Here is a 27,933-nt window from a genome sequence, read left to right as displayed (position 1 = left end):
TAATCAGCTGCATTTTGGGATTATCTTTGATTAGAGTTTTGAGCTCTGGTTTTAGTTGGGAGCAGTGGAAGTCATGTGACTTCACCACCTCCCTCATTCTGACTTCCTACCCCCATCTCCATTGGTTTTATAATTGAAAATAAAGTTTGAAATTAACAGAAAACCCCAATTTTTAAATGTCCTTGTGATTTTTCACCCCTCCTCCCTTTCGTTTGTTCACATTAGTGCTCTGTGAGGTCAGCTCTTTAATTCCTAGTGGATCAAGGCTAATTCTGGAAGGCTAGCAATTGAATTTTCCTGGTCTATAATCCAGATTGTAAATCATGCAATGCACTCAACTCAGTCTGGCCCCATCTTATAATCAGTACAGTACTTAATGGATTTATTTTTCATCTTTCAGCAGCCTAACTATCACGACTACATAAAATAAAACATTTCAGATCCATTCCATTGTATTAACCATTTGCTCTTGTGTAATCTTGATAAGTGAATTATTTAAATTGATAGTCTGTCTTGATGTATGTCCTGCAGATGAAATTCCATGTAATTTAAAACCGTCTTAAAGTTACAGGTTAGTCCAATTAATGTTACATTATATGTCCAGGTAAGTATGTTGTAATACCTTTCATAATAATTGAAGTTCTGTTTATTTTTATAGAACCATAGAATTGTGCATCACAGGAGGAGGGAATTCAGCCCTTGTGCATGTTCCAGCCCTTTGTAGAGCTATCTAATAAATCCTACTCATCTGCTCTTTCTCTATAGTTAGCAAGTTTTGAGAAGATTTGTAGCTCAGGTTGAGGTTCTGGAGGTAGGTTTGCTCGCTGAGTTGGAAGTTTCGGTTTCAGGCATTTCATCACCATACTAGGTAACATCATCAGTGAGCCTCTGGATGAATCACTGGTGGTATGGCCCGCTTTTTATTTATGTGTGTAGGTTTCCTTGGTTGGTGATGTCATTTCCTGTGTGATGCCATTTCCTGTTCTTTTTCTCAGGGAGTGGTAAATGGGATCCAAGTCATTGTGTTGGTTGATAGAGTTCTGGTTGGAATGCCACGCTTCTAGGAATTCTTGTGCATGTCTCTGTTTAGCTTGTCCTAGGATGGATGTGTTTCTGAGTCAAAGTGGTGTTCTTCCTCACACTGTCTGTCTGATGGTTTGCTGTGTTTCTTTTGTGAGTTCGAAACACACTCGATCAAAGAGACTACATTGCGAAAGCAAACACACTGCTTGCAGAGACCAAGAGTTACCAACAAGTGGCGATAGACTTGACCCCACAACTAGAGAACCAAATCACATCCCTACTCAAAAAACTTCAAGAATCTGGAGAAATAAATAAGACTGACTTCCAAAAAATGAAACCAGACGGATCCAACACGTCACGCTTCTACGGATTACCCAAAACTCTCAAACCAGGAGCCCCCTGCAGACCCATAGTCTCGCTACCTGCAACACCAACCTACAGATTGGCCAAACAACTACACCAAAGATTAAAACACTTAGTAGAAGACTCACGCCACTCCACCCAAGAATTCCTGGCTCCATCAAATACACCAAGATAGAAGAGAATGAAATAATGGTCTCCTTTGACGTGTCAGCCTTGTTCACATCCATCAATATCAACCTGGCCAAAGAAATACTGACTACACTATTAGAAGAACCAAAGACACATATACCAAACACCACCAACTGCATCAGCAATGGCAATATTGTCAAGCTAGTGGACCTATGCCTTACCACCCACTTCACCTTCAACAACAAAGCCTATAGACAAACCAACTGAACACCCAAGGGCTCTCTGATATCAGGGTTCTTAGTACATCCTATGTAGTACTGTAAATCTTTTTAAATATTGTTACTATTGAAACTATTTCCCAATAATCTTTCAGAAATTGCATTCAAGATCACAACTCATATGAAAAGATTGTATCCTCTTGTTCCCCTCTCATTAACTTCGTCGAGGTCCTTGGTTATTGACACCAAAAGTTATAGCATCTGTGTTCAGTTTTCAACATGGTTTTTAAAATTTGAATTCATGTAACAGTCACAGTTAAAACATTATCCGGTAGCTGGCTGAATATACCACCTGCAGAATGAATTAGCTTTATTGTCACATACTCAAATGAGTAAATTGAAAAGTTTACTAGTTGCCACTTATAAAGCCATCTTAGGTATGAAGGTACCTAGATACAGATTCTTCAGTACAAGTTCTTAGGAAAAGAAAATTAGAAAAATAAAGAAATAAAAGTCCAGCATTGCAGATTGTAGGAATAAATTAGGAAGTAGAGAAAAAAAAGGTTTGCAACAACGGTTATTTCTTCCCAGCCCATGCTGGCATCTAGCCTTCAGTCTGCTTGGGCCTTGACACCTGACAGCGCCAGGCTTCGCCTCAAGGATCTCAAGTTCGGGAGATCATTCAATACCAGAAGTTCAGGCTGAGGCTATGCTGGGCCACTTAAAGGCTGCCACGCCAGTCCAGGAGACTGCCACACAGGGTCAGGAGGCAGCCAAGCCCGGTCTGTGCTGAGGCCGAAAGTCTGAGGCCCAGAAGGAAAAAAACCGGACTACAATGCAAGCAGTGTAGTGAGTGGCCCAATCTTTGACAGTCCTTCAAAGTAAGCGTAATGCCTATGAGCAATTATATTTTGTCCCTTTTACATATTGGACAATTTTTAATGGAAGCCAAGGGCATAAGTGATGGACATGTTCCTTAAGAGTAAGGAGTAGAATGCAGTTTCTGTAATGAGCGGTGTGCTCAACTGTAGCTGAAAGGTTGGAGATAAGCACACCTTCACAGGGCTATGAGGTTATGACCATATTTTTAGGTGATTGGTTTGTTAATTTCTTGCAGTATTGCTAGCCAGTCAAATGACAGACGTGTCACTGGGAGTACTGTCCACTTCTGGGGCTGCAGTGAGTCCCTCTGGATTGGACAGAGGGTGGTGGTGGAGGGTTGTTTTTCAGACTGGAGGCCTGTGACCAGTGGAGTGCCACAAGGATCGGTGCTGGGCTCTCTACTTTTTGTCATTTACATAAATGATTTGGATGCGAGCATAAGAGGCACAGTTAGTAAGTTTGCAGATGACACCAAAATTGGAGGTGTAGTGGAAAGCGAAAAGGGTTACCTCCGATTACAACAGGATCTGGACTAGATGTGCCAATGGGCTGAGAAGTGGCAGATGGAGTTTAATTTATAATAAATGCGAGGTGCTGCATTTTGGGAAAGCAAATCTTAGTAGGACTTATACACTTAATGTAAGGTCCTAGGGAGTGTTGCTGAACAAAGAGACCTTGGAGTGCAGGTTCATAGCTCCTTGAAAGTGGAGTCACAGGTAGATAGGATAGTGAAGAAGGCGTTTGGTATGCTTTCCTTTATTGATCAGAGTATTGAGTACAGGAGTTGGGAGGTCATGTTACGGCTGTACAGGACATTGGTTAGGCCACTGTTGGAATATTGCGTGCAATTCTGGTCTCCTTCCTATCGGAAAGATGTTGTGAAACTTGAAAGGGTTCAGAAAAGATTTACAAGGATGTTGTCAGGGCTGGAGGATCTGAGCTGCAGGGAGAGGCTGAACAGGCTGGGACTGTTTTCCCTGGAGCGTCGGAGGCTGAGGGTGGCCTTATAGAGATTTAAAAAATTATGAGGGGCATGGATAGGATAAATAGACAAAGTCTTTTCCCTGAGGTCGGGGAGTCCAGAACTAGAGGGCATAGGTTTAGGGTGAGAGGGGAAAGATATAAAAGAGACCTCAGGGGCAACTTTTTCACGCAGCGGGTGGTATGTGTATGGAATGAGCTGCCAGAGGATGTGGTGGAGGCTAGTACAATTGCAACATTTAAGAGGCATTTGGATGGGTATATGAATAGGCAGGGTTTGGAGTGATATGGGCCGGGTGTTGGCAGGTGGGACTAGATTGGGTTGGGATATCTGGTCGGCATGGACGGGTTGGACCGAAAGGTCTGTTTCCATGCTGTACATCTCTATGACTCTATGGATGCAAAATTAAGTATGGCAGTGCATTAGGGCCAATCAGGCAGGTTACAGTGAGAGGTTAGGGATCAAGTTGGGTAGGGCAGCAGTAACTGATGGAAGATCTTCATTAGTGACTTATCCAAATCTGTGAGACCCACTTGCAAATTCTGTAGCCAGTCGGTCAGTGGTTATCTTCTTTTCTTGCTGTGTAAAATACCAGTGATGCCATGAGGAGGGCTCTAAACAGCCATTATTTGACTGCTTTTGTCCTCAAGTGCCCCAAGTTTGGGCTCCTTAATAGTATAAAATACCAGTAAGTGACTGATATGACACTGCCATCTGGAAACCCACCTGATTTTATGTTGTAACGTACACCAATTATTCCACCCACCACCACCACCACTCCTGCTACCAAGAATCTGTTCCTGGGTTTCGAAAACTGGATTAAAGATGCAAATGATAATCTCAAAATTAGAATCAGTTATAAAAGAAGAACCAGATGAGAGAGAATTGTGCACAAAAGGAAGTTCAGGAAGAAAAGATTCACTTTTCAGTGGCTTTGGAGCTGTTCTCTGGCAGAAGGAAATTGTACCAATGACTTTCGTAGTGCCTAAAGAGCAAGATGAGTTAATGAAAAAGAACATTTGAATGGGGAAGGGAGGAAATAACAATGAAAATGACATTTGTTAAACAGAGGGAATTCTGACAGAACCATGGAACGTAGAAACTAAAGAACAAAACTGCAGAATGGTTGATTTAACATCATAAAATGATTTAGGTGATAGCAGTCACTAAACTATGACTGCAACTAAAAGTTCTTACATGTCACATTTGGAGCAATAATGAAAGAAGATTGTCTCAGACAAACTATCATTGTGCTGTATTGGAGTGTAAGGAATATCTGCTGCTGTTGAAGAATGGTTTCTGTTAAATTGCTATCCTGACAGGAACAGAAGGATAGTTTGGTAAATTAATTCTACTTTCATCGCTATTTTCTAATTTGTCTGCATATATTATCCTCAATTTCCTTTCAGCTTACCAGCAATTGCAAAATACCTCTGATCATATGATCTGGTGCTATTCCTCAATCTAATCCATTTGTCTACTTACATTGCATTAACTAGTTCATTTTGAGATTACCACTACCATGGATGTTTCTGCACTGAAATCTACTCTAGTACTGCCACATCTAACTGTTTCTATTAAGGCCAAATCATAAACTTACACATTAAAAGCCTTTGATGCTCTGCCATCAATGATGAATCTGTAGTGCCAGTAGAGATGAAAATATGTGGCAGGAGCTCACCTCTTAAAGCAGGATATCTGATGCGTATGTTGGAGTGGTGCTGCTCCTGGGCCATTTATTCTGCAAGGTTACCTCAAAGCATATTTGATGTCAAAGGTGTTTTTGTGGTAATAGGAGCATATCAATTATCTTTAAAACTCAAGCAGGGTTTTCTATAAGGCTGATCTTTAGTTCTGACATCATGTAAATACAGTATTATTAACTAAATATGGCAGATAATTTGATTTCTGTTTTCACTTCGGCAATTTTTCGTGTTATCCAGATGCACCGAGTTGTTTGTGTTCATACCTGTTGGGTTTAGGGGCTGACTCACTCTTTCTGATTGACCTGTGATGACTGGCTGGCAGCATGGCTGTCAATATGCCAAAATCAAAAGTCTGATAGGCACCAGTATTCCATGGTACTGCACCATCATCTGTAAACAAAACTTCCAAACTGCAAATGCATTTTTAGTTTTGGTATGCTAAGTATGTTGTAGAAATAAGCCATTTTAAATGTTTAGACACCTAAGTAATGTGTTTTTTATGTACTTTTTCTTCATTATGTGAGCTTACAAAAATGATTACTTTTTTCATTGGGTCGAAGAACTCTTTCAAGAGCTGTTCCACCAGCAGAAAACCTCACTTTTATTAGAAGTACACAATTGCTTTTCATTGTATTTCTAATTTTAATCTCCAGGATATCACAAGTGAATTTTCAGTTTATTGATTGGGAATTAATTATGGTTTCTCAGTAGCTGCACTATTCTGAGGGAAATGGGGAAGTGAAGCCAATAGGCTAAGGTGAAAACTTAAGCACAAATGAAGTGCCCTCACTATCTGTTAAAACTGCTGTTAGTTGAGAAGTCTTCACATCCAGAGACTTTCCTCAGGTAATGAGTTCTGTTAGTGAGTTGATGGGAAATATTAGCTTGTCTCCAATTAAAATTGATCTTGCTAGGCTTTCTTCCATGGATTAGTGTTAACTCTTACTTAATTCCTGATTCATTGCAATCGTGTCAGAGGAGACATTAGATAAGTTTTTAATTAATCCATCCTGCATGTTCAATATTATTGCTACGATGTTCTGGATTCTGAATACTCTGAAGGGACTACTTGGGAGTTGATCCACTGTCTTCCCAATATCATCTTGACACGCCTTGGGATTTTATCATATTCGTCTGATGGATTACTGGGAAGACATTGGTTATAAAGTATTTTACAAAGGCTAAATTTGAGTAGCTTCATTAGTCTTCTGAGCCCAGTTGAATTTCTGTATTCATCTCTATGGCTGACACTGGTGTAGTCTACTCTTTTCAAGTATACACAGCCATTCCAGGGTAAATATTCTGTTCCATGTAGCTAACTTATAAATATACGAATACTGATGGCTAAGAGAAGAACTTCTGGCCCTTCTAACCTGTTTCCCAGAGGAAGAACTAGTGATGAAGACAGTAGTCTACACAAGGAAAGATCCACATGAGGATATTCTTTAGTCATTTCATTCGATAGGACTCTCATATGTGCACTTTGGTAATATCCCCTTTAATTAGTCAGTATTATAGCAGGCTACCACTCAATATATCTGATTTTGGATTTTTAGGCTCACTGCAGAAGTACAAATCTGAATGCTCAAATCATCTTTTAAGAAGTTGAAGATTCTGTTCTCTATTTAATACATCTGTGTACATCAGAAACCTAGCCAATATGCGGAAGAAAGTAGAGGCCTTTGAAAAGTGAATGCGAAAACATACATTGGCCATATTTGGGAAGATTATGGCTGAAATTACTTGCACAGAGGCCGGTATTCCATCACCATGTCATCCTTTATTTGCTTGTGCACAATACACTGGCTGTGGCCAGGCAGCTCAGTCAGTCCCTGAATTCCTGTTATTTTTTTGTTTTTTTTTCACTTGTGTACAGTACACTGGCTGTGGCCAGTCAGCTCAGACAGTCCCAAACTCCTGTTTTTTTTTTGCTTTTTGTTTTTTTTTTACTCATATACAATTCACTGACTGTGGCCAGCCAGTTCAGAGTCAATCGCCTGAATGTAGGTGATTCGAAATCTCCTGGTTATTTTTTTTTGTTTCTTTCTTTCTCTCTCAACTTTACCCCCATGCAATAGTGCTTATATTTTCCCCAGCACCCATGGTGTGTCTGTGCAGGTGTGAGGCACAGTGAAAGACAACAGGTGTACAAATCTTTATTCAGTTTCCACCATCAGGAAGAAAGGAAATATCCGAGTTGCCAGTGACAAGCAATGCCCCTCTCATCAAAGGGCAACGCTGCATGATCAAAAGGTGAAGGGGAGGGCAGGGGTTAAATCAAAATAGAGTTGGAGGGGGAAATAAGGCACTTCACTCTGTGGTGCCCACCTCTCCCAGAACAGCTCAAGGGTGTTGGTAGACACCGCATGCTCCCTCTCCATGGACACCCGAGCTTGAACGTAACCACGGAAGAGGGGCAGGCAATCAGCCATAACAACCCCCTCTACGGCCCGCTGCCTGGACCTGTTTATGGCCAGTTTTGAACTCTTGTTAATGTGGTCAGCCAGGGTTTTCCTGATTGGGGCTGTTAACATGGGCCAGTCAAGGACCTCGTAGTCACTGAGTTCCAATCACTACAGTGGCCCAGTGATATCGCCTGACTACTAAACCAGAGATCCAGGTAACGTTCTGGGGACCTGGGTTCAAATCCCACTATGGCAAATTGTGGAATTTGAACTCAATAAAATTTCTGGAATTGAGTCCATGACCATGAAATAAGTGTCAATTTGTCAGGTAATTGAGGGAAGGAAAATGCCATCTTCTCTGGCCTGGTCCGTGCGTGATTCCAAGCCCGCAGCAATGTGGCTGACTTGTTCCTTGATTAATTAGGCATGGACAATAAATGCTGGCCCTTCATTCCATGAGTGAATAAAAAAAAACGTTGTGTTCACTCCAAAAGATGAGTGAAGAGGCACTTGAAATTTCAGAGCGCAAAGAATTCTAAAAGTGACATCCAGAGAAAATGTCATCATTTCAGAAAAAAGATCAGAACTGAAAAGCTACAGAGACCTTTTGTGGAAGACAAAGTTGAGGGCAACACAAAAAGGGGTCAGCCTAAATATGTTTGGATGACAGTCATGGAACAGTTGCATACGAGCTACATGTGAGGACAATGCGAGACAGATGAGTATTATCTGGCAAGATTAGCTCCAATCTGCAACAGAAAGTTCTACTTTTTGGGGCAGCACAGTAGTTCAGTGGTTAGCATTGTTGCCTCTCAGCACCAGGGACCTGGGTTCAATTCCAGCCTCTGGCGACTGTGTGGAGTTTGCACATTCTCCCCGTGTCTGCGTGGGTTTCCTCCGGGTGCTCTGGTTTCCTCCCACAATCCAAAGATGTGCAGGTCAGGTGAATTGGCCAAGCTAAATTGCCCATAGTGTTAGGTGCATTAATCCGAGGGAAATGGATCCGGGTGGGTTACTCCACGGAGGGTCGGTATGGACTTACTGGGCCAAAGGGTCTGTTTCCATACTGTAGGGAATCTAATCTTTTAAGAGTATAAACTTAGCTGACAGTATACACCTCATTTGCCCCCCTTCCTCCATCCTCATATTTCGAGTAATATCATTTCTCTCAGCCAATGTCACTAGCAGAATAATTGGTGTTTTATCTCATTTGCTATTTGTGAATTTTCCTGTTTGCAAATTGACTGCCACTTTGCCTTAAAGTAAAAGCATTCAAAGGTAATGGGTTTGTGAATTGCTTTAGGGCATTTTGAGCACATGATAAGCTTTGTAAACTATTGTTAAAAAATAAGATTTAACATTTATATAATCAAGTTCTGGAAAGATTGCTCAATTAATTATGCTTCGGGGCGGTTGTATATAGAAGTCTTCAACACACATTTTAACTTTAAACATCCAAATAAGATTTTGAAGTACAGTTGCAGTAAGACTTAGGTGTTGTTTTTGAGTTATATTTTTTCCCATCACATTGTGAATGCTAAAAAGATCAGACAGTCTGTGCAGTAGATATTGTAGGTAAACAGCTGTTCTCTTCAACTGCCTCCCCCGCATGGCACATGCACAGATTTATTTATATAACTGCCCTACAGGAGTGAAGTAAATTTATTTCCCTCCCAGGAGTTGACTATGGGAAATAATATTTTCCACATACATATAGAAATAATATATTTTATTACATTTATAACATGATGCTTTTAAAACCATATATTAATAGACTTAGTGATTATTGCTGCACAGCATTCACTGATATCATTTAAATATGTACAGCATGCAAAGACAGCACAATCCATATCTTTTCCTTTGCTTTATTGCTGATTAATTGTTACATGCTGTCTGAAACTTACCACCATTATCCAATTTGTAGTATCTGACCAAAAACAGTTAATATCTAGTTTACTTTTGAACCTGTTTATTTTAAAAATAGGAATTGTAATCTTAATGAGACTAGCTCTGTCTTGGTCACAGAATAATACATTGTTCATGAAATGAAATTGATCTGCACACCACTTGATTTAACATTGTACATTTATACATAAATTGTAATATCCTTAGTCCAGAGCATCTGCCTGGGATGTTTGTCTGCAGGTCCTTGCCACTTTCAGACATAACACTCAGTGCTGCAAAAGCCCTTGAAACAAATGGCAAAGAGTTGACCATGAGCCCAAAGTTCTCATTAAGCTTTAAAAACACTCGTAGCAATGAGTGCCAAGTCTGCTTGGGATATTTATGCACCAATTTGACACACCAAGAGGTAGTCAAGTGTACCACCTTCTTGAGGTGTTCCTTGAAATTCTTCCACTCAGGTTCAGTGGGTTCTGAAATGGCTGATAGTCTGCAAACTCTTCGACATGTGGGGTGAATGGGGCTTGCTGTCACTGTCAAGGTTGTCCATGTGGTTCCTGATATTCTAGGTCCAAACTTCACTTTGATGAGCGAAGATGCCGATTCATGATTTTATTTAAATGTGGGGTGGTTGTTGCATACTGACTGTCAGTTTTGGCAGAATAAGGCCTTAGTGTACTGACAAGGAGGTTCTAAAACAATTGGTGGCCAAGGTTTGCTACAAGATGTTATCAGATTCTGTGCATGATCACAGGCATGTATAACTCAGTGAATGACCAATTTCTGTGTCTCAGTGTGGGGAAAAACTGGCATTCCTTATGGCTGCTGGGAAGATGACCAGTGGTTTTAAACTTGCTGTGTTTCTGCTTCTGAACCCAGGCTGACCACTCTGTTTAACATGCATTTCCAACTAGACCAAAAGGTTGGGAAGCAAGAGAAGCAGGGTGGAAAGATGTGGGTGTGTGTTTTAAAATGGATCCCATTTGGGAAGCATCAGAATACAGACTACAGGTAAGGTAAGAACTTGAAATAGCTGGAAGTGAGGTGTCTTCCAAATGAAGAAGGTGAAGGTTTGCAAGTCTTAAAGGACATTTATAAAGGAGTATATTGTTTATTCTGCAGCCATGTGTATGAGGACATCTAGGATCAGCCATATTTCAGAAGAATGAATTTCAAAATTGTTAAATATCTTAATTTGGCACATTTTATGTATACATTTATACCTGGTTCATAGACTTGTGGTTAGGCATTCTAACTTTATGAAATAGAAAATTCTGAAATCCAGAAATGATTTGCCACCCCCACCTCCAAACATTCCAAATTGCAGATTACTGTGTTATACCTAAATTAAGTAATCTTGAAATGGTGTCCAAATATCTTGAATTTGTCAAAATCCCTGCAATCCTCGGATCAGAAATTAATCAGGTGACAGATTCCTTGAATGACAAAGGATTTTTCATTATCAAAAGATGAATTTCAACCTATCAGGACAGACCTATTTGGAAAGAATTGACATTACAAGCTATTTAAGTTATAAGCTATCTGCAGTCTGTTTGTAAACAGTGTACCTAATTAATGACCTATATTGTATGAAGTATTGAATTTTGTTTCATATGTTTTAGATCAACTTGAACGAGTCTTTATGCGCCTTGGCCTTGCTGAAACAGATGAGCAACTGCAAAACATAATCTCAAAATTTCTTCCTCCTGTTCTGCTAAAGCTGTCTAGTGTTCAGGAAGGAGTGCGTAAAAAAGTAAGTTTATATTACACTCTTTGTTGTTAAAAGTTATAGCCTAACATTTTATATTTAAATGGTATTACCTGTTTCCATTTGTGAAAATTAATAAAGGAACTGGGCTTGATCATTTTTCAGTTTTCTTACTGTGAATAGATCTGAAGAAGTTTGCAGTGGTAGAGTGAGAGATCAGACTGCGGACAAACTTGCAGATGAGAAAGATTTTAAATTTGAAACCTTTGGAGATCAGGGCTACTGAAGCTTGCTAGAGACAGGTATGTGGGATAGAATGCCAAAAACAATCTTGCAGATGAACTTAAACCCTCGAATACAGAGAAGAAAGTCAGTAATGGTGAAATAGGCCACTAGGAAATGGATGGTCTTAATGGCGACTAGGATATCAGGTTTGAAGTCCCACACAGGTGATTAGTCTGACAGAAACAGCTTTCTAAATCAGATCAAGTAATTTCTTATTCATTCTTCTTTGATGTAGGCATCAAGAGCGAGGCCAGAGTTTATTGACTATTCTTAATTGCCCAAAGGGCAGTTAAGAGTCAGCAACATTGCTCAGGGCTTGGAGAAACATGTAGGTTAGACAGGGTAAGAATTGCGGATTTCCTAAAAGATGTTACTAAATCAGATATGTCGTTATAACAATTAGTTGTCATTCAGACCCATGACCCCAGAACATTAACCTGGGCCCCTGGGTTACTGGAGTTTAGATCAGAGTGGTGCTGGAAAAGCACAGAAGGTCAGGTAGCATCTGAGGAACAGGAAAAATCAATGTTTCAGGCAAAAGCCCTTCATCAGGAATGGAGGCAGGGAGCTTCCAGGGTAGGGAGATAAATGGTGAGGGGGAGAAGGTAGCAAAGAGTACAATAGGTAAATGGGGGTGGGAATGGAGGTGATAGGTCAGAGGGGAAGATGGAGCAGATAGATGGGAAGGGAGATTGGCAGACAGGTCATGAGGACAGTGCTGAGTTGGAAGGTTAGAACTGGGGTAAGGTGGGGGGAGGGGAAATGAGGAAACTGGTGAAGTCCACATTGATGCCCTGGGGTTGAAGTGTTCCATGGCGGAAAATGAGGCATTCTTCCTCCAGGTATCGGATGGTGAGGGAGCGGCGGTGGAGGAGGCCCAGGACCCGCATGTCCTCGGCAGAGTGGTAGGGGGAGTTGAAATATTGGGCCACGGGGCGTTGGGTTGATTGTTGCGGGTGTCCCGGACATGCGAGGAAGCGTCCAGTCTCCTCAATGTAGAGAAGGAGACCGCATCGGGAGCAACGGATACAATAACATCCACCAATGACATTGGTGGATGTGCAGGTGAAACGTTGATGGATGTGGAAGGCTCCTTTGGGGCCTTGGATGGAGGTGAGGGAGGAGGTGTGGGTGCAGGTTTTGCTAGTCCAGTGAAATTGCCATTACCTCACCACCACCCCTGTAAAATTGGGGATGAGAAGGTTCTATTCAGTTTTCCAAAAAGATGAAAGATACAACTCCAAAATGAATACTGATTACATTAATTTGTCCATTTGTCGATTGACTAAGTCTGTAAGGCATTTTCAATACTGTAGATAGTCATACAGCATAGAGATAGACCCTTCTGTCCAACTAGTCTCACTTGCCTGCATTTGGCCCATATCCCTTCAAACCTTTATTATTGATGTATTTATCCTAAATGTTGTCATTGTACCTGCAGCCACTACTTCCATTGGCTAGCTACTCTTTGTGTAAAAAAAAAAGTGCCCCTTATGTCCTTTACAAATCTTTCTCCTCTCATCTTAAAAATACGCCCCCTTGTTTAGAACTCCTTCGGGAAAAGACCTTTGCTATTCACCTTATCTGTGCCCCTCATGATTTCAGAAACCCATACAGGGTCACCCCTCAACTTCCTATGCTCCAGTGAAAAAGGTTTCAGCCTATCCAGCCTATTTTTATGACTCAAACCCACCATTCCCAGCAAAATCCTAGTAAAGTTTTCTGAACCCTCTCTAGTTTAATACTATCCTTCCTATAACAGGGTGCCAGAACCACATACAGTACTTCAGATGAGGCCTCACCAATGTTCTGTACAACCTCAACATGACTTCCCAACTCCTATACGCAAAATATTTGAGCAATGAAAGCAAGCATGTGAGCTACCTTCTTAACTAGCCTGTCTACATGTGATGCTAATTTCAAAGAATTATGTACCTGAGCCTCTAGGTCTCTCCATCCTACAACACTTCTCAGGGCCCTACCATTAACTGTATAAATCCTGCCCTTGTATTGCATTTTGGTAAAACAAACCTTGTATTTATCCATCTGCTAATCCATTAGCTCATTTACCCAATTGATCAAGATGTCTTTGTAATCTTAGATAACCTTCTTCACTGTACACTACAGCCCCAATTTTGGTGTCATCTGCAAACTTTTAACTAAGCCTCCAATATTTTCATCCAAATCATTTATACAAATGGTAAACAAAAATGGACCTAGTACGAATCCCTGTGGAACACCGCTAGTCACAGACCTCTAGTCCCAAAATCAACCCTCCGCCGTCACCCTATCTCTCCTGTTGACAAGCCAATTTTGTTTCCAATTGGCAAGCTCACCCTGAATTCCACGTGATCTAACTTTAACAATTAATCTAATATGCTGAACCTTGTTGAAGGCTTTACTAAAGTCCATATAAACCACTTCTACTACTCTACCCATATCAATCGTTCTGGTTATTTCCTCAAAAAACTCAATTGAGTTTGAGAGATATGATTTCCCTCACACAAAACCATGCTGACTATCCTTAATCAGTCCTTACCTCTCCAAATGTATGTAAATCCTATCTCTCAGATTCACCTCCGACAACTTACCTACCACCGATGTAAACCTCGGAGTCTACACTTCTCAAGCGTCTCCATATAGCCTTTCCTAAATAAAGGCACAACATCAGCCACCTCCAATCCTCTGGCACCTCACCCATGGTTATAAATAATACAGGTATTTCTCCTGGCACCCCTCAATTTCTTCCTTAACTTCCCACAACATCCTGGGATACACTTGATCAGGACTCGGAGATTTCTCCACCTTTATGTTTTCAAAGACCTCTCCTGCACTGTCGCTTCTGTAATGTTCTCTTGCCTCCATTTCTTTCTCCACAGTAAAAGCTGACCCAAAATATTCATCTGAATCTTTTCCATCTCCCGTGGTTCAATGCATAAATGGCCTCGTTGATCTTTCTCAGATTCACTAAAAATGGAAGGTCTTAGTTCAGTAAAGGATTTTGGATATTCTGTGGCTTTGGCAAAGACCAATATAGTACTTTGTCAGAAAAACCTGTCCTCTGAAAGTTTTTTTTTAGAATCCCTACAATGTGGAAACCGGCCTTTCGGCCCGACAAGTCCACACTGACCCTTCTAAGAGTATCCCACCTAAACTCATTCCAGTACATTTACCTCTGACTAGTGCACCTAACCTACACATCCCTGAGCACTATGGGCAATTTAGCATGGCCAATCCACCTAACCTGCGCATCTTTGGATTGTGGGACGAAACCGGAGCACCCGAGGGGAACCCATACAGGCATGGGGAGAATGTGCATACTCCACATAGACAATCACCTAAGCATGGAATCGAACCTGGGTCCTTGGCGCTGTGAGGCAGCAGTGCTAACCACTGAGGCACCATGCCACCCCATTTGTATTAATGTTAATTGAAAGAAGGTAATCCCTATTGTGACTAATTAATGAAATATTGCATGATGACGAACAAGATTTAGCAACACTTTGTGGAAAAGACCCATGTAATTATTGTACAAAGATGTTCCTTTTTAAATTTTCTTGTCCCCAGTTTCTTTTTCTCAACAAATGAAATTCATTAAAACAAGATAGAAAGTACAGCATTGAGACATTATGTCAAATAACAGTGATATCATTTATTGTCCGGTCATTATTGCCCTGGGAATGTAGCAACGGGATTTGTTGTTAAATTGCTGCACTCCACAAAATGATAAGATTACTTGCAGTAGCCTATTTTTGGGTATATTGTTAGACCACTTTAGAGAGCATTTCAGATCAACAGGACTTGGCCAGATCAGGTAAAAATGGCTCAGAAAGGACACGAGAGGACCAGTTGGATTTCTACAACAATCCAATAGCTTCATGGCCACTCCTAATTCTGATACTGATTTGTTTCCAGAAATTTTTAATGGAATTAAAATTTCCAAACTGCCATTATTCAGTTTCCTTTCACTTTCTCTGGATTGATAATCTTCAGTATCGCTGGTCTAATAACATAACAGCCATGTTATCAGTTGGTTTTGCAGCTTGATTCACACGGCTATTGTATATTTAACAGCCATCCATGACTTATACATGCATCCTGTGTTATGGTATGGTGGGGTTAAATAGCTTCCCTCTCTTTCCATTGTATGGTCAACAGCAACAGATGTTTTTAAAATAATTTGTTTATCAATTTAAATGTTTGTTATTCACTATATGAAACACACCAACAAGGAATTAGAATTTGTGCTTAATTTCCGAGCTATATATAAGCATTAGAAATGCTCTAACTCTCATATATTCGAGGCAGTCTCACATATAAATGTAAATTTCGAGCAGGGAGCATAGGTTAAATTGAGTCCAAAAAGATCAGTGGTATACAGATATTGCAAATTGCTTCATTGGACAGTTTCTGCTTTGAGACAATTCAAAGACATGTCGGATGATCCCTCTCTTCTGCAATCAGCAGCTGTTTTGTTTATGTTGAAGATATTGCTTGTGGTATTTGGGTGGTTGTACATAAGCAGGACACAGGCCCATGGAATGGCTGAGGAGAGAATGAGGAAGTGCAAACTATCTTCTTAATTTTACCAACCTATGGTCTTTCTGATCTTGACTCTGACACTGGAAAAGCAGTTTGTTTCAATACAAAGGGTTAGTTTATCACATGCCCTCCATTTACAAACAGGCCATTTACCAAATATCGTCCCATCAAGCTGGGGAACCTGCATTTCTAGGTCTGTTGTTTAAAATGATTAGATTTTGTGGCGGGTGGAATCCCATTCTCAGCTGGCGTCCATTGTCCAAAATGATTGAGTTGAACAGCTTGGCCCACACCTACCTGAATAACAGATCGCATCTGGATGTTTGTGAATGGTTCAGGGGTGAAGCATTTGCATTAATTTAAACGAACTTTGTCTGTGGGCTGCACCCAGACAGCCGGCTCCTTTCTTATGACTTTGCAGTTTTCAGTTTATGAAAATTTATCAAACTATTCAGCCATCTTGTATGCTTTCAACCCTTTCAATAAAAATCATTTTCAATATAAAAATTATTTGATTGTACCCGTTCCTAAATGCAACTTATGATTTCAGTTTGTGCAAAGCTATGGCTTTTATGTTGAACATTATTCGTCAGTAAGTTTGAAACAGTAACAGTATCTAGTCCCACTCCCATCAACAGATAGAGCTAGAAACAATGGTTTTTTAAATTTGTGTACGAAGCAAATGTTTTATGTACATACAAGTAATAGTTACAGTAAATTAAGCAGCTTCTCTGTTTTCAAATTCAGGTCATGGAACTGTTAGTTCATCTCAACAAGCGTATTAAGAGTCGACCTAAAATTCAATTACCAGTGGAAACACTATTGGTTCAGTATCAGGATCCTGCTGCTGTTTCCTTCGTCACAGTGAGTAACTACCAGCCACTCATCCGCTTCGAAGGTCCATGATCACTGATCATTGTGCCAACACACTCACTTAGGCTTTCTCCAGCTGCTGCTGCACACCAATTACAAAGGTCTGTGCAGCAGCTGGGGAAATTAGAGGAAATGTAACCTCCCTAATTTATATATTATAGATGTTTAAAAAATGTTGAAATAATTGGTTACATCAACATCAGGTGCATAAAAGCATTTGACAGGATGGATGCTGAGAGGATATTTCCCTCAAGGAGGAGCCTAGAACTAGGGGACACAGTTTAAAAATGAGGGATTTTCTATTTAAGACAAAGGTGAGGAGAATGCTTTTCTCTCAAAGGTTTATTATTGTGTAGAATTCTCTTCCCCAGGAGCAGTGTAGGCTTGATAATTGAATACATTCAAGGCTATGTTCAATAGCTTGATGATCAACAAAGGAATCGAGGGTAATGCGATGGGGATGTGGGGTTGGAGTTGAGACCATAATCAGATTAACCGTGGTCTTAAATGAAGGCAAATCTGACTCAAGCACAAGGGCCTATTCCTAATTTTAGTGTTCTTGTGTTGGTTGTGAATGTGATTGGATTCAGCAGGTATTCCCTCTGCAGTCAAATAGCCTTCCAATATAAGTGCCTTCATTTTTAAGTGAAGAATAACTGCAAGGAATGCAGTCCTGTTTGCTCCTTTGGAGAGCCAGCACAGAGACAATGGGGCAAATGACCTTTGTGTTTTATGGTATTTCTGTGGTTCGCCACCAGAGGTTACTGGCAACAGAGGGACTATACCCAGAAAAAAGTCACCCATGTTTACCAGTGGTGGACAAATAGTTATCAGTGATGCCCACGAATGAACTTTGTAAAAAAGGAAGGAAATTAGAGAAGTGACAGGGAGAAAATTTGATGGTTATCATTGACCCAGTGGTTTTACTTTGGGCTTGAGGTTAATGCTTGTGATATCCCTGACTTGGGGACACCTGATGCTGGCCTTATTTGCCAGCAGATTTTTTTTAAAAGTTTAGTTTCTTGTCATTATTGCAATTTTTGGAAGTGAGATTGCTTAGACTCTATGGAAAAGAGCAGTTCGGTTATCATTGACCCAGTGGTTTTACTTTGGGCTTGAGGTTAATGCTTGTGATATCCCTGACTTGGGGACACCTGATGCTGGCCTTATTTGCCAGCAGATTTTTTTTTAAAGTTTAGTTTCTTGTCATTATTGCAATTTTTGGAAGTGAGATTGCTTGGACTCTATGGAAAAGAGCAGTTCTTCTTTACTACTCATTTATAACTCTTTGTAGTGGGGTGACTATGATACTTATTACATTCAAGAAAAGTTTATCAACATGGTATCATACTCCTTACAAAATGTTGTGGTTCTGTTCGCCGAGCTGGGAATTTGTGTTGCAGACGTTTCATCCCCTGTCTAGCCAGCTATCCTTAGTAGCCACACACGCAGATGACAAGCAACATGAATTTGACTGGGACAACACTACTATTATAGGACAAGCCAAACAGAGAACAGCCAGGGAATTCCTAGAGGCATGGCACTCATCCACAGATTCAATCAATAAGCACATCGACCTGGACCCAATAAAGCGACCACTGCAGTGTACAGCTGGAACTGACAGCCGGAAGCGGCAGATACAAATCACTATAAATGCCGGAGGAAACATCACAGAATTGCTTCACAGGAGGCTCCCAAGCACTGAGGATGTCACCTAGACAGGGGACGAAACGTCTGCAACACAAATTCCCAGCTCGGCAAACAGAACCACAACAACGAGCACCCGAGCTACAAATCTTCTCACAAACATTGAATCCTTACAAAATGCTTTTATAAAATGCTCTTTAACAAATTGTGTTGTTTTGCACATCCCAGAATTTTACAATAATATATATCAAGATGGGATATCCCCGTTTATCAGTGGAGAAACAATGTGAATTAGCACCATCCTTGGTTACCGCAATGGAAAGCAAGCCTCAGCCGCAGCAAGACAGGTGCAGTATTCATCATTGCAGCATTGCACGTTATAGTTGGAGACTTGACTGTCAGAAAAAGTATCTTGGTTGGAAAGATTTAATGTCAGCATTATGAAAGTACTTTGAAGAGGATTAATTATTTCATTGAAATTCCTTGGACTGATACTAATACTAATGAAAATAGAAGCATAAGGAAGCATTGCCTTCAGTGTTTTCAACTTCCTTGGATGAATGTATGAATGTGGGCTTGGGGGGGGATGGTAGTTGAGAAAGCGATAGGTAGATAAAGATGAGGGAGAAGGTGGTAGGTCGGAGAGGAGGATGGAGCATATAGATGGGAATGGTGATGGACAGGTCAGGAGGGCGGTACCGAGTTGGTGGCTTGGGACTGAGATAATGTGGGGTTTGGTGACTTGGGACAAGGATAATGTGTGGGGAGGGGAAATTAGGAAACCTTTGAAATCCACCTTGATACCATATGTTTGTAGGGTCCCAAGGCAGAATGTGAGGCGTTCATGCTCCAGGCGTGGAGTGGCAAGGGTTTGGCGATGGAGGAGGCCCAGGACCTGCATGTCCTTGATGGAGGGCGAGGGGTAGTTGAAGTGTTTAGTCATGGGGCAGTGGGCTTGGTAGGTAGGTGGGTGTCCCAGAGATATTCTCTGAAACGGTCTGCAAGTTAGCGTCCTGTCTCCCCAGTGTAGAGGAGATCAGTTTGGGTGCAGCACATACAGTAGGTGACATTGGTGGAGGTACAGGTAAATTTCTGTCGGATGCGGAAGGATCTTTTAGGGCCTTTGACAGAGGTGAGGGGAGTGGTGTGGGCGCAGGTTTTGCAGTTCCTGCGGTGGCAGGGGAAGGTGCCAGGAGTGGTGTGTTGGCTGGTGGGGAGCGTGGACCTGATGATGGCGTCGCAGAGGGAATGGTCTCTCCAGAACGCTGATAGAGGTGGGGAGGGAAGTATTTCTCTGGTGGTGGGGTCTGTTTGTAGGTGGCAGAAGTAGCGGAGGATGATGTGATGCATGCGGAGGTTGGTGGGGTGGATCTGCCAAATGTTTCAGTAGATGGAAAGTGAAATAATTTTTGAGGAGACAATTTTTACATATAACTCGATGTAATTTTTGTGGTCCTAAAACAAAAATGCATAGACTTGCAGCAATTATCTCAAACTGAAAGTTGAAGGTTTGTCAGTGATCACTGGTGACAGCAATCACTTGAGGATGCAATTCTAGGATCAAGCTCATCAACCAAGCAAGGACCCACAATCCATCACCTATGATATTGAATTTCCTAGGCATCATTCTAACAAGTGATTGCTGTCACCAGTGATCTTTGACAAACCTTCAACTTTCAGTTTGAGATAATTGCTGCAAACCTATGCATTTTTGTTTTAGGACCATAAAAATTACATCGAGTTATATGTAAAAATTGTCTCCTCAAAAATTATTTCACTTTCTATCTACTGAAACAAAAAACTTCTCAAAATTTACTTTATAATCTAGGTTTTATATTTTCTAACTTTTCACCCTGTGCCGTCAACCCATAAAACTGTTGGAATGTTGCTATATAAAAAGCCATAGATGTTTTAAAATTTTAATGTCATCTCTAGGGCTGTATGAGCGTTAACTTGGCTTTGTCGATAGTTAAATTAAAAAAGTGTTTCTAGTGTGCGATTATAGTCAGTCAGAATAGACCATGAAGCATACAATGGTCAATGCCCCAATCACAGATATTAAGGCGACATCACAGTTTACCAACTATGGAATAATTATCTGGCTTACTACGTGAATATAAAACCATAATTGTTGATAGTACTTTTACCCCATTATAGCCAGTGCGCATAACCTTGACTCAGACATTGCTACTGTGTTGTCAAAGTTGTCATCTATCTGATTATATGTTAAAAGAAATTGTCATCTCCATATTCAGGCAGAAATATTTTTTTTAAATCCTGTTGTTTTGCTCTAGAGTAACAGGTAGCTTACCCAGAAGTCTTTCCTCATCTAATACCACAAAAAAATTTGATTCGCTCTTATTTATAATTTGTCACCCTCTGCAGACTTTGTTGACATGGAAGTATCTAAAGTTAAAGCTGTTTCTTCCTTTCAATGAATATTAACAAAATATAAAACAGGAAGTATTGGAAAAAAGCATTAGAACTGAGAGCATTTGTGGAGAGAAAAACAAAGTTAACATTTTGGTTTGATGATCTTTTGTCAGAACTCCAGGATTGTTTCCCAGCATTCATGGTAATTTGCTATTTGTTTTGCCCATAAGTGGGAATGTGCTCACCACGTCAATTTACCGAACCGATTCATAATTTTAAAGATGGCTACTTTTTTTTAACCTAATCAACTTGTTCAGAGATGTTATTACACATTTCTGGAGCAGGTGGGACTTGAACCCAGGCCTCCTAGTCCAGGGGTAGGAACACTGCCACTTTGTCACAAGAGGGCCCCAGGTCACCTAAGTCTTTCCTTTTCTTTTTAAGAAAAGTAAGTTTTTCCTGATAGCTGTCCTATCTCATTGCTGTTACTATTCTTGTATATTTCTTCTCCACTTGAGTATTTCTGAGTATTTTTATACTCTGGAGACCAGGATGTTAATAGATATCAATATTGATGAATTACCTTTAAGTTTGTCCAGATTGGCAGTAACAATATTATGGATGTAGTTTGTATTAATTTATCACAGACTAAATTTGTATTTATGATTAAAATTAGTTTGACCAGGGTCAGAAGGTCAAATTCCTGAAGAAGGGCTCATGCCCGAAACATCGATTCTCCTGCTCCTTGGATGCTGCCTGACCTGCTGCGCTTTTCCAGCAACACATTTTCAGCCCAGGGTCAGAGGGTTGTAGTATTCTTAAATATCAAGTCCCTAATGTGCCTTATGAGCTGTCATTTACTTGTACATTGTTGCAACAAGGCTAGATGGGGTAATCTGTTCCCCTCTAAATTTTTTAACAAGCCCTCCATTGGTCACACATATTTTTATTTAGTTTTCAAGCATAAGTATCACACTTCAATTTAACTTAGTTAACCAGATCAAAATGAAGAGGTTTTGTTGAGTGAAAGAGAATGGAGTTTTATTATATATTAAGCTAGCAAAAAATAAGTTAAAATTCATCAAACACATACATACAACACAGGTAATAAGCTTAAAAAGAACAGTGGGGAGAAGGGTGTCAGGACAGGAAGGTACAGGCAGTTTTTAAGAATTCTTGAGTTGCGAGAGTGAATTCGAGACCCCAAAGTTTCATCAGTTGTCCTGCTTCCTCTAGAATGGTGAAGCTTGCAGAGAATCTGGATTTCTTGGTAAAAATTATTTTCTCAATATCGCTTTCTCATAATTTTGGTTTCTGAGATCGAGAGGGAGAGAAGCGCTTTTAGTATCCTTTTTGTTTTTGTTTCTCAAATCAAGCTACTGAAATGTGGCTTATTTGTATATTCCAAGTATAAAATCACACAACACCAGGTTGTAGTCCAACAGGTTTATTTGAAAGTACTAGCTTTCAGAGTGCTGCCCTTCAGGCAGCTGTGGAGCAGTATCATATGACACAAAATTTATAGCAAAAGATCAGTGTCATGCAATTGAAACAATGTATCGAATAAACCTAGATTGCTGCTAAATCTTTGATCTTTTAGAATGAGTTGCAGGTTTCGGTTCATTAATATGTAAATCCCAGAACTTCTTTTTAAGTCACATTCTCGAGATAACTTAAGGTTTTATTTTTTAAAAAGTGATAAGGAGGAATTCATCAGACGAATTACACTCTGGGAGTTCTTCCAAGATATGAGCAGCGATCCCAAGAGACAACCAACGAACCAGAACAGTCATCAGAGAGATCCATAGTGAAGCGACCAAAGGAGGAGTCGATTTGGACTCCTCTAGAGGGCCACTATCCTGGGCTTGACATGTATGCTCAAACTGTCAGATAATGTGTAAATGTCAGATTCATCTTCCACTCCCACAAGGTAGAGCAAAACATCACCCGATCACAGTGCAAAACCATCCATACTCTCAAAATCAATAGCAACATTGTCATCAAACCAGCAGATAAAGGGGGCGCTATTGTCTTTCAGAATAGAATGGACTACTGCATGGAAGTGTACTGACAACTGAACAACCAGAAAGACCACAGGCAACTACCAGCAGATCCGACCAAAGAACACACCAATGAACTGAACATATTGATCAAGACTTTTGAACCAGTCCTTCAGGGTACCGTACGCACTCTCATCCCACACACGTCATGCGGAAGGGGCTTCTACTGCCTCCAAAGATACACAAAGCCAACACACCTGGTTGTCCCATTGTGTCAGGCAACGGAACCCTGTGTGAGAACCTCTCTGGCTATATTGAGGGCATCTTGAAACCCTTGTAAAGGGATCCCCAGCTTCTGTCGCAACCAGTCAGATTTCTTACAGAATCTCAGCACCCACGAACCAGGAACATTCCTTGTCACAATGGATGTTTCGCCACTCTACACCAGCATCCCCCACAATGATGGCATTGCGGCAATGGCCTCTGAACTCAATACCAACAACTGCCAATCTCTGAGCACCAACCTACAACTCATCCACTTCATCCTCGATCACAACGTTTTCACCTTTGACAAGCAGTTCTTTATCCATACACAAGGAACACCAAGGAGACTAAATTTGCAGCCCCATATGCCCACATTTTCATGCACAAGTTTGAATAAGATTTCATTGCTGCACAGGACCTCCAACTAACTACACACCATGTATATTGACAACATTTTCTTCCTCTGGATCCATGGTGAGGAGTCACTGAAACAACTGCACAGTGATATCAACAGGTTTCATCCCACCATCAGACTTACCATGGACTACTCTTTAATATCTGTCTCATTCTTGGGGACACGTGTCTCCATCAAGGACGGGCACCTCAGTACCTTACCCTATCGCAAAGCCACGGTTAACCTCACGATGCTGCACTTCACTAGCTTCCACCCTAAACATATTTAAAATTGCCATCTGCCATGGACAAGCCTATGCATATGCAGGATTTGTTCAGATGAGGAGGAATGCGATGAACATCTGAAGATGCTGAACACTGCCCTCATAAGAACAGGGTATGAAGCACAACTCATCGATTGCCAGTTCCGATGTGCCACAGCGAGAGACCGTAGTGACCTCCTCAGGAGACAGACATGGGACGCAACCGATAGCGTACCCTTAGTTGTCCAATACTTCCTAGAAGCAGAGAAACTACACCACGTTCTTTGTAGCTTGCAATGCATTATCGATGAGGATGAGCACCTCACCAAGACCTTCCCTAAGTCTCCACTTCTCATCTTTAAACAACTGCCAAACCTTAAACAGACCATTCTTCACAGCAAACTGCCCAGCCTTCAGGACAACATTGACTACAACAGTGTACAACCCTGTCATGGCAACCACTGCAAGATGTATCAGAGTGTTGGCACGGCTACCTCCATTACACATGGGGGCACCATCCACCATGTAAACAGCAGGTACATTGTCTATCTCTCACTCTGCAGGCAAGGATGCCCCGAGGCATGGTACATTGGCAAGACCAAACAGACACTATGACAACGGATGAATGGACTCTGAGCAACAATTGTCCAGACAGGGATGATCCCCCCACCCCCAGGCAGGGAACACGTCAGCGGATAGGGACATTCAGCTTCGGATCTTTGGATAAGCATGCTCCTTTGGGATATGCAACAACACACAGTGGCTGAGCAGAGGCTGATAGCCAAGTTCAGTACCCATGAGGATGGGCTCAACTGGGACCTTGGGTTCATGTCACGCTAGAGGTGACCTCACTACACTATACATTCTCTCGCTCTCATTCTCTCTCACTCTCGCTCGCTCTCTCACGCACATACGACACACACACATATTCATTCACTCATGCAGGCTCTCTCTCAGATATACACACATACACCCCCACACGCACTCAACCATGCACACATCCTCTCACAGGCTTATACTCCGTTAGAGTCTCTCTCACACATTATCAAGCGCTCTCACACTCTCACAAGTCTATGGGATGAATTTGCATTTGCAGAATTGTGTTTGCAGGTACAATCTATTTTTGCTCAAAAAACACGCAATCTGCAGGCAGTCAGTCCATATAACATTTTATAAATTCCTGCTTAGGAAATAGAGCTAGTCTGACTCAAGATTGGGATACAGACATACTCTAATCTCACAGCTTTCATACATTGTCTGAGCTGTCACCTTTTTTTATATAAAATCAAAAGTTATCTCAAGAATGTGACTTAAAAGAAGTTCTGGGGTTTACATATTAATGAACTGAAACCTGCAACCCATTCTAAAAGATACAATACTTCACAGTAATCTAGGCTTGTTCAATATATTATTTCAATTGCATGACACTGTGAACTTTTGCTACAACTTCTGTTCTCATGATCCTGCTCCACAGCTACCTGATGAAGGAACAGTGCTGTGAAAGTTAGTACTTCCAAAAAAACCTGTTGGACTATAACCTGGTGTTGTGTGATTTTTGACTTTGTCCACCTCAGTCCAACACCAGCACCTCCACATCATGTGTTCCAAGTATAACTGCCTTGCCTTTTTTAAACTGAACTCTTCACACATAACCTGCTCCCAATATGTGAACATGTATCATGTAGTTGCAAGTAAAATAAGATGCAAACCTCTTAGTGCTTCACTGGATTTCAGAGCTCCCTGTTTAAAACAGTATTTCTAGTAGTGCCAGTTTTGTACATTCCATGTGGGTTGCTGGAGTTTGTTAAGTGATCACAACACTCACTTGCAGTCAGTGACCTTTCAAAGTCATTTTTAATTTATGCAAGTCACCTGTATTAAAGTCAAATGATATAAATTCAATAGTAGTAGTCCATTTTAACAATTGTAACAATTCAAACAGTATATATCAGCTGCTGAATTCTCATAGTGTCTTTGTTTGAGAAGCTACTGACAAATGACCAAGGATGTAAATCCACATAATCTTATTTTTGGTAGTTACAACTCCGTAATGATGCACATGACAAAAAACTCAATTTGTCAATGCAATCCACATGATAGTTCATTAACCAAGAATAAACAACTTACAAGTTTGTAAGATTTAAATTTTGTGAAGGTTTAAAACATAGAAATGACAGTGCTATGCATGGGTAGGAGTGTGGTGAGTGTGTGTGTGTGTGTGTCTGAGAGAGTGTGATTATGAAAGACAGTCTGCGTGAATGACAGAGTATGGATAGATCTTCAGCATTTTTCAAAGAGCTTTATAAAATAAATTTGAAAACAGTTAGACTGAAATATTGCACTAATTTTTAAAGTTTAAATGCATTTGCTACACCTTAAAAGTAAACTTTTATACTTATCTTTTGGATTGATACAAATCAGATCAAAATCTTTGTCTTCTAGCCTAATGCAGTTGCTAATTCCAGCATTGTATCACGTGAAATATCCACCAGAGAAAACCAAAGGAACATCAATTTTCAACTTGGGGGAGAAACCTAAAATTGTTCAGCAGTTGTTAGACTTTATGTTGGACGTTTTATTGATGCCTTATGGGTATGTATATAAAGGTTCTTCCTTCTACCCGAATGAAGTCTGTTAGTACGGTTCTAGAAAGCAAAGACATATTCTCCACAACTTCTGTTTTCTTCTTATGTTCTACAAAATATTTCAATATCTTGCATTTGAACAGTATTGTTTTTCAACACTGTAATTAGTCTGAATTTAAGCATAGGCTATTTGGCATAGTTGATCCATAAGAATAGGTTCATTCATTGAAAGAAGATTAAATTGATTCAGTACTAGGCTCATAATTAAACATGTCAGTTCTTTTCACAATTCTACTTGTACAATGCTACTGAGAAGAATAATTTAAAAATATATTTCCAAGTTTGAGAATGCTGCTGATGGCGAATTATGTCTTTCTGCTGTTGAGTGGTGGAGAAACAGGAACCCTGGTAATAAGTCACAGTTTCTCGCCAAATTGTCTTGTTAGTCACCAGGAAGCTTGGAGAAATTGTTGGATCAAATGGATGTCAGATTTACTACAATATAGTGCTTTCACAGTCTTTTTGTACAAAGTAATGGTAGTTATGGTTCTCAATTCCATGTGACAATATTCCTTGTCACACAGTTCAAGCAACAGAACTGGTGTGTGAATCTTCATGAGATTTTCTGAATCGGCATCGAATCTGGAGACCCAGCTCTGTTACTGCTGTTAGACTTCAGATGGACAATTTTGGGCATCATTCTTCAGGATGTAAAGGTCGAGGAGGTGGTGTAGAGAAGCTTTACCAAGGTGTACGCAATGAATTTGAGAAGAGAGGTGGTAAAGTTCTCCTTGGAATGGAGAAGGTTGCTAGACTTCATAGAGATTGTTCAAGATGCTGAGAGGCTTTAGTGAAATAGAAGGGAACCAATTCTATCCGGCAAGCATGTCTGTAACAAAAAGACAATGATTCAGAATTGGTGGAGGGAAAATTAGAAATGTCACTGTGGTCTGGAGTGTAGTGGAAGCTAATTTCAAAGTAATTTTAAAAGGCATTTGAACAGCCATTTAAGGATGAGGGATGATAGGAAAAAACAAAGATATGAAGCTAATGCAGCTCTTGTTTCAAAGAGTCAGTAGAGACATAAGCAGAATTGCCTCCACTGCTGTAATTCTCTTTTATTCAATCCCTTGTATTTCCATTGTAACTAAAAGCTCTCTTGAGCAAAAGAAAACTCTTTTGGGTCATAGGTAGGGTTGCTGTAGTTGTGTTCTCCATTAGTGTCCCAGTAGATCAACTGACGTTTTCTGTGCAAAACCTAGTATGACATATATGGTACAGATATGTGAATGTATATTGGAAGCAGGTATTTTGTTTGGGTTATTGCACTCAATTGGTCAGTGGCCTTCAGTATCTTTGCCGCGTATCATGTGGGCACACTCAAAACATT

General features: G+C 40.5%; 1 protein-coding gene across 1 annotated transcript in view; it reads left to right on the top strand.

Annotated features, from left to right (window-relative positions):
• Nucleotides 1–27,933, top strand: part of ecpas (Ecm29 proteasome adaptor and scaffold) — a 114,173-nt gene that overhangs the window by 3,840 nt on the left and 82,400 nt on the right. Inside the window, exons 2-5 of the mRNA XM_043716135.1 lie at nt 11,233–11,363; nt 16,893–17,009; nt 18,894–19,012; nt 26,401–26,550. Coding sequence (XP_043572070.1) covers nt 11,233–11,363; nt 16,893–17,009; nt 18,894–19,012; nt 26,401–26,550 — 517 coding nt within the window. The remainder of the gene's footprint in view (nt 1–11,232; nt 11,364–16,892; nt 17,010–18,893; nt 19,013–26,400; nt 26,551–27,933) is intronic.

Source organism: Chiloscyllium plagiosum, chromosome 2, assembly GCF_004010195.1.
Source record: "Chiloscyllium plagiosum isolate BGI_BamShark_2017 chromosome 2, ASM401019v2, whole genome shotgun sequence".
Lineage (NCBI taxonomy): Eukaryota > Metazoa > Chordata > Chondrichthyes > Orectolobiformes > Hemiscylliidae > Chiloscyllium > Chiloscyllium plagiosum.
Note: the sequence above shows the minus strand (reverse complement) of the source record. Positions and strands in the feature narration are given on the sequence as shown.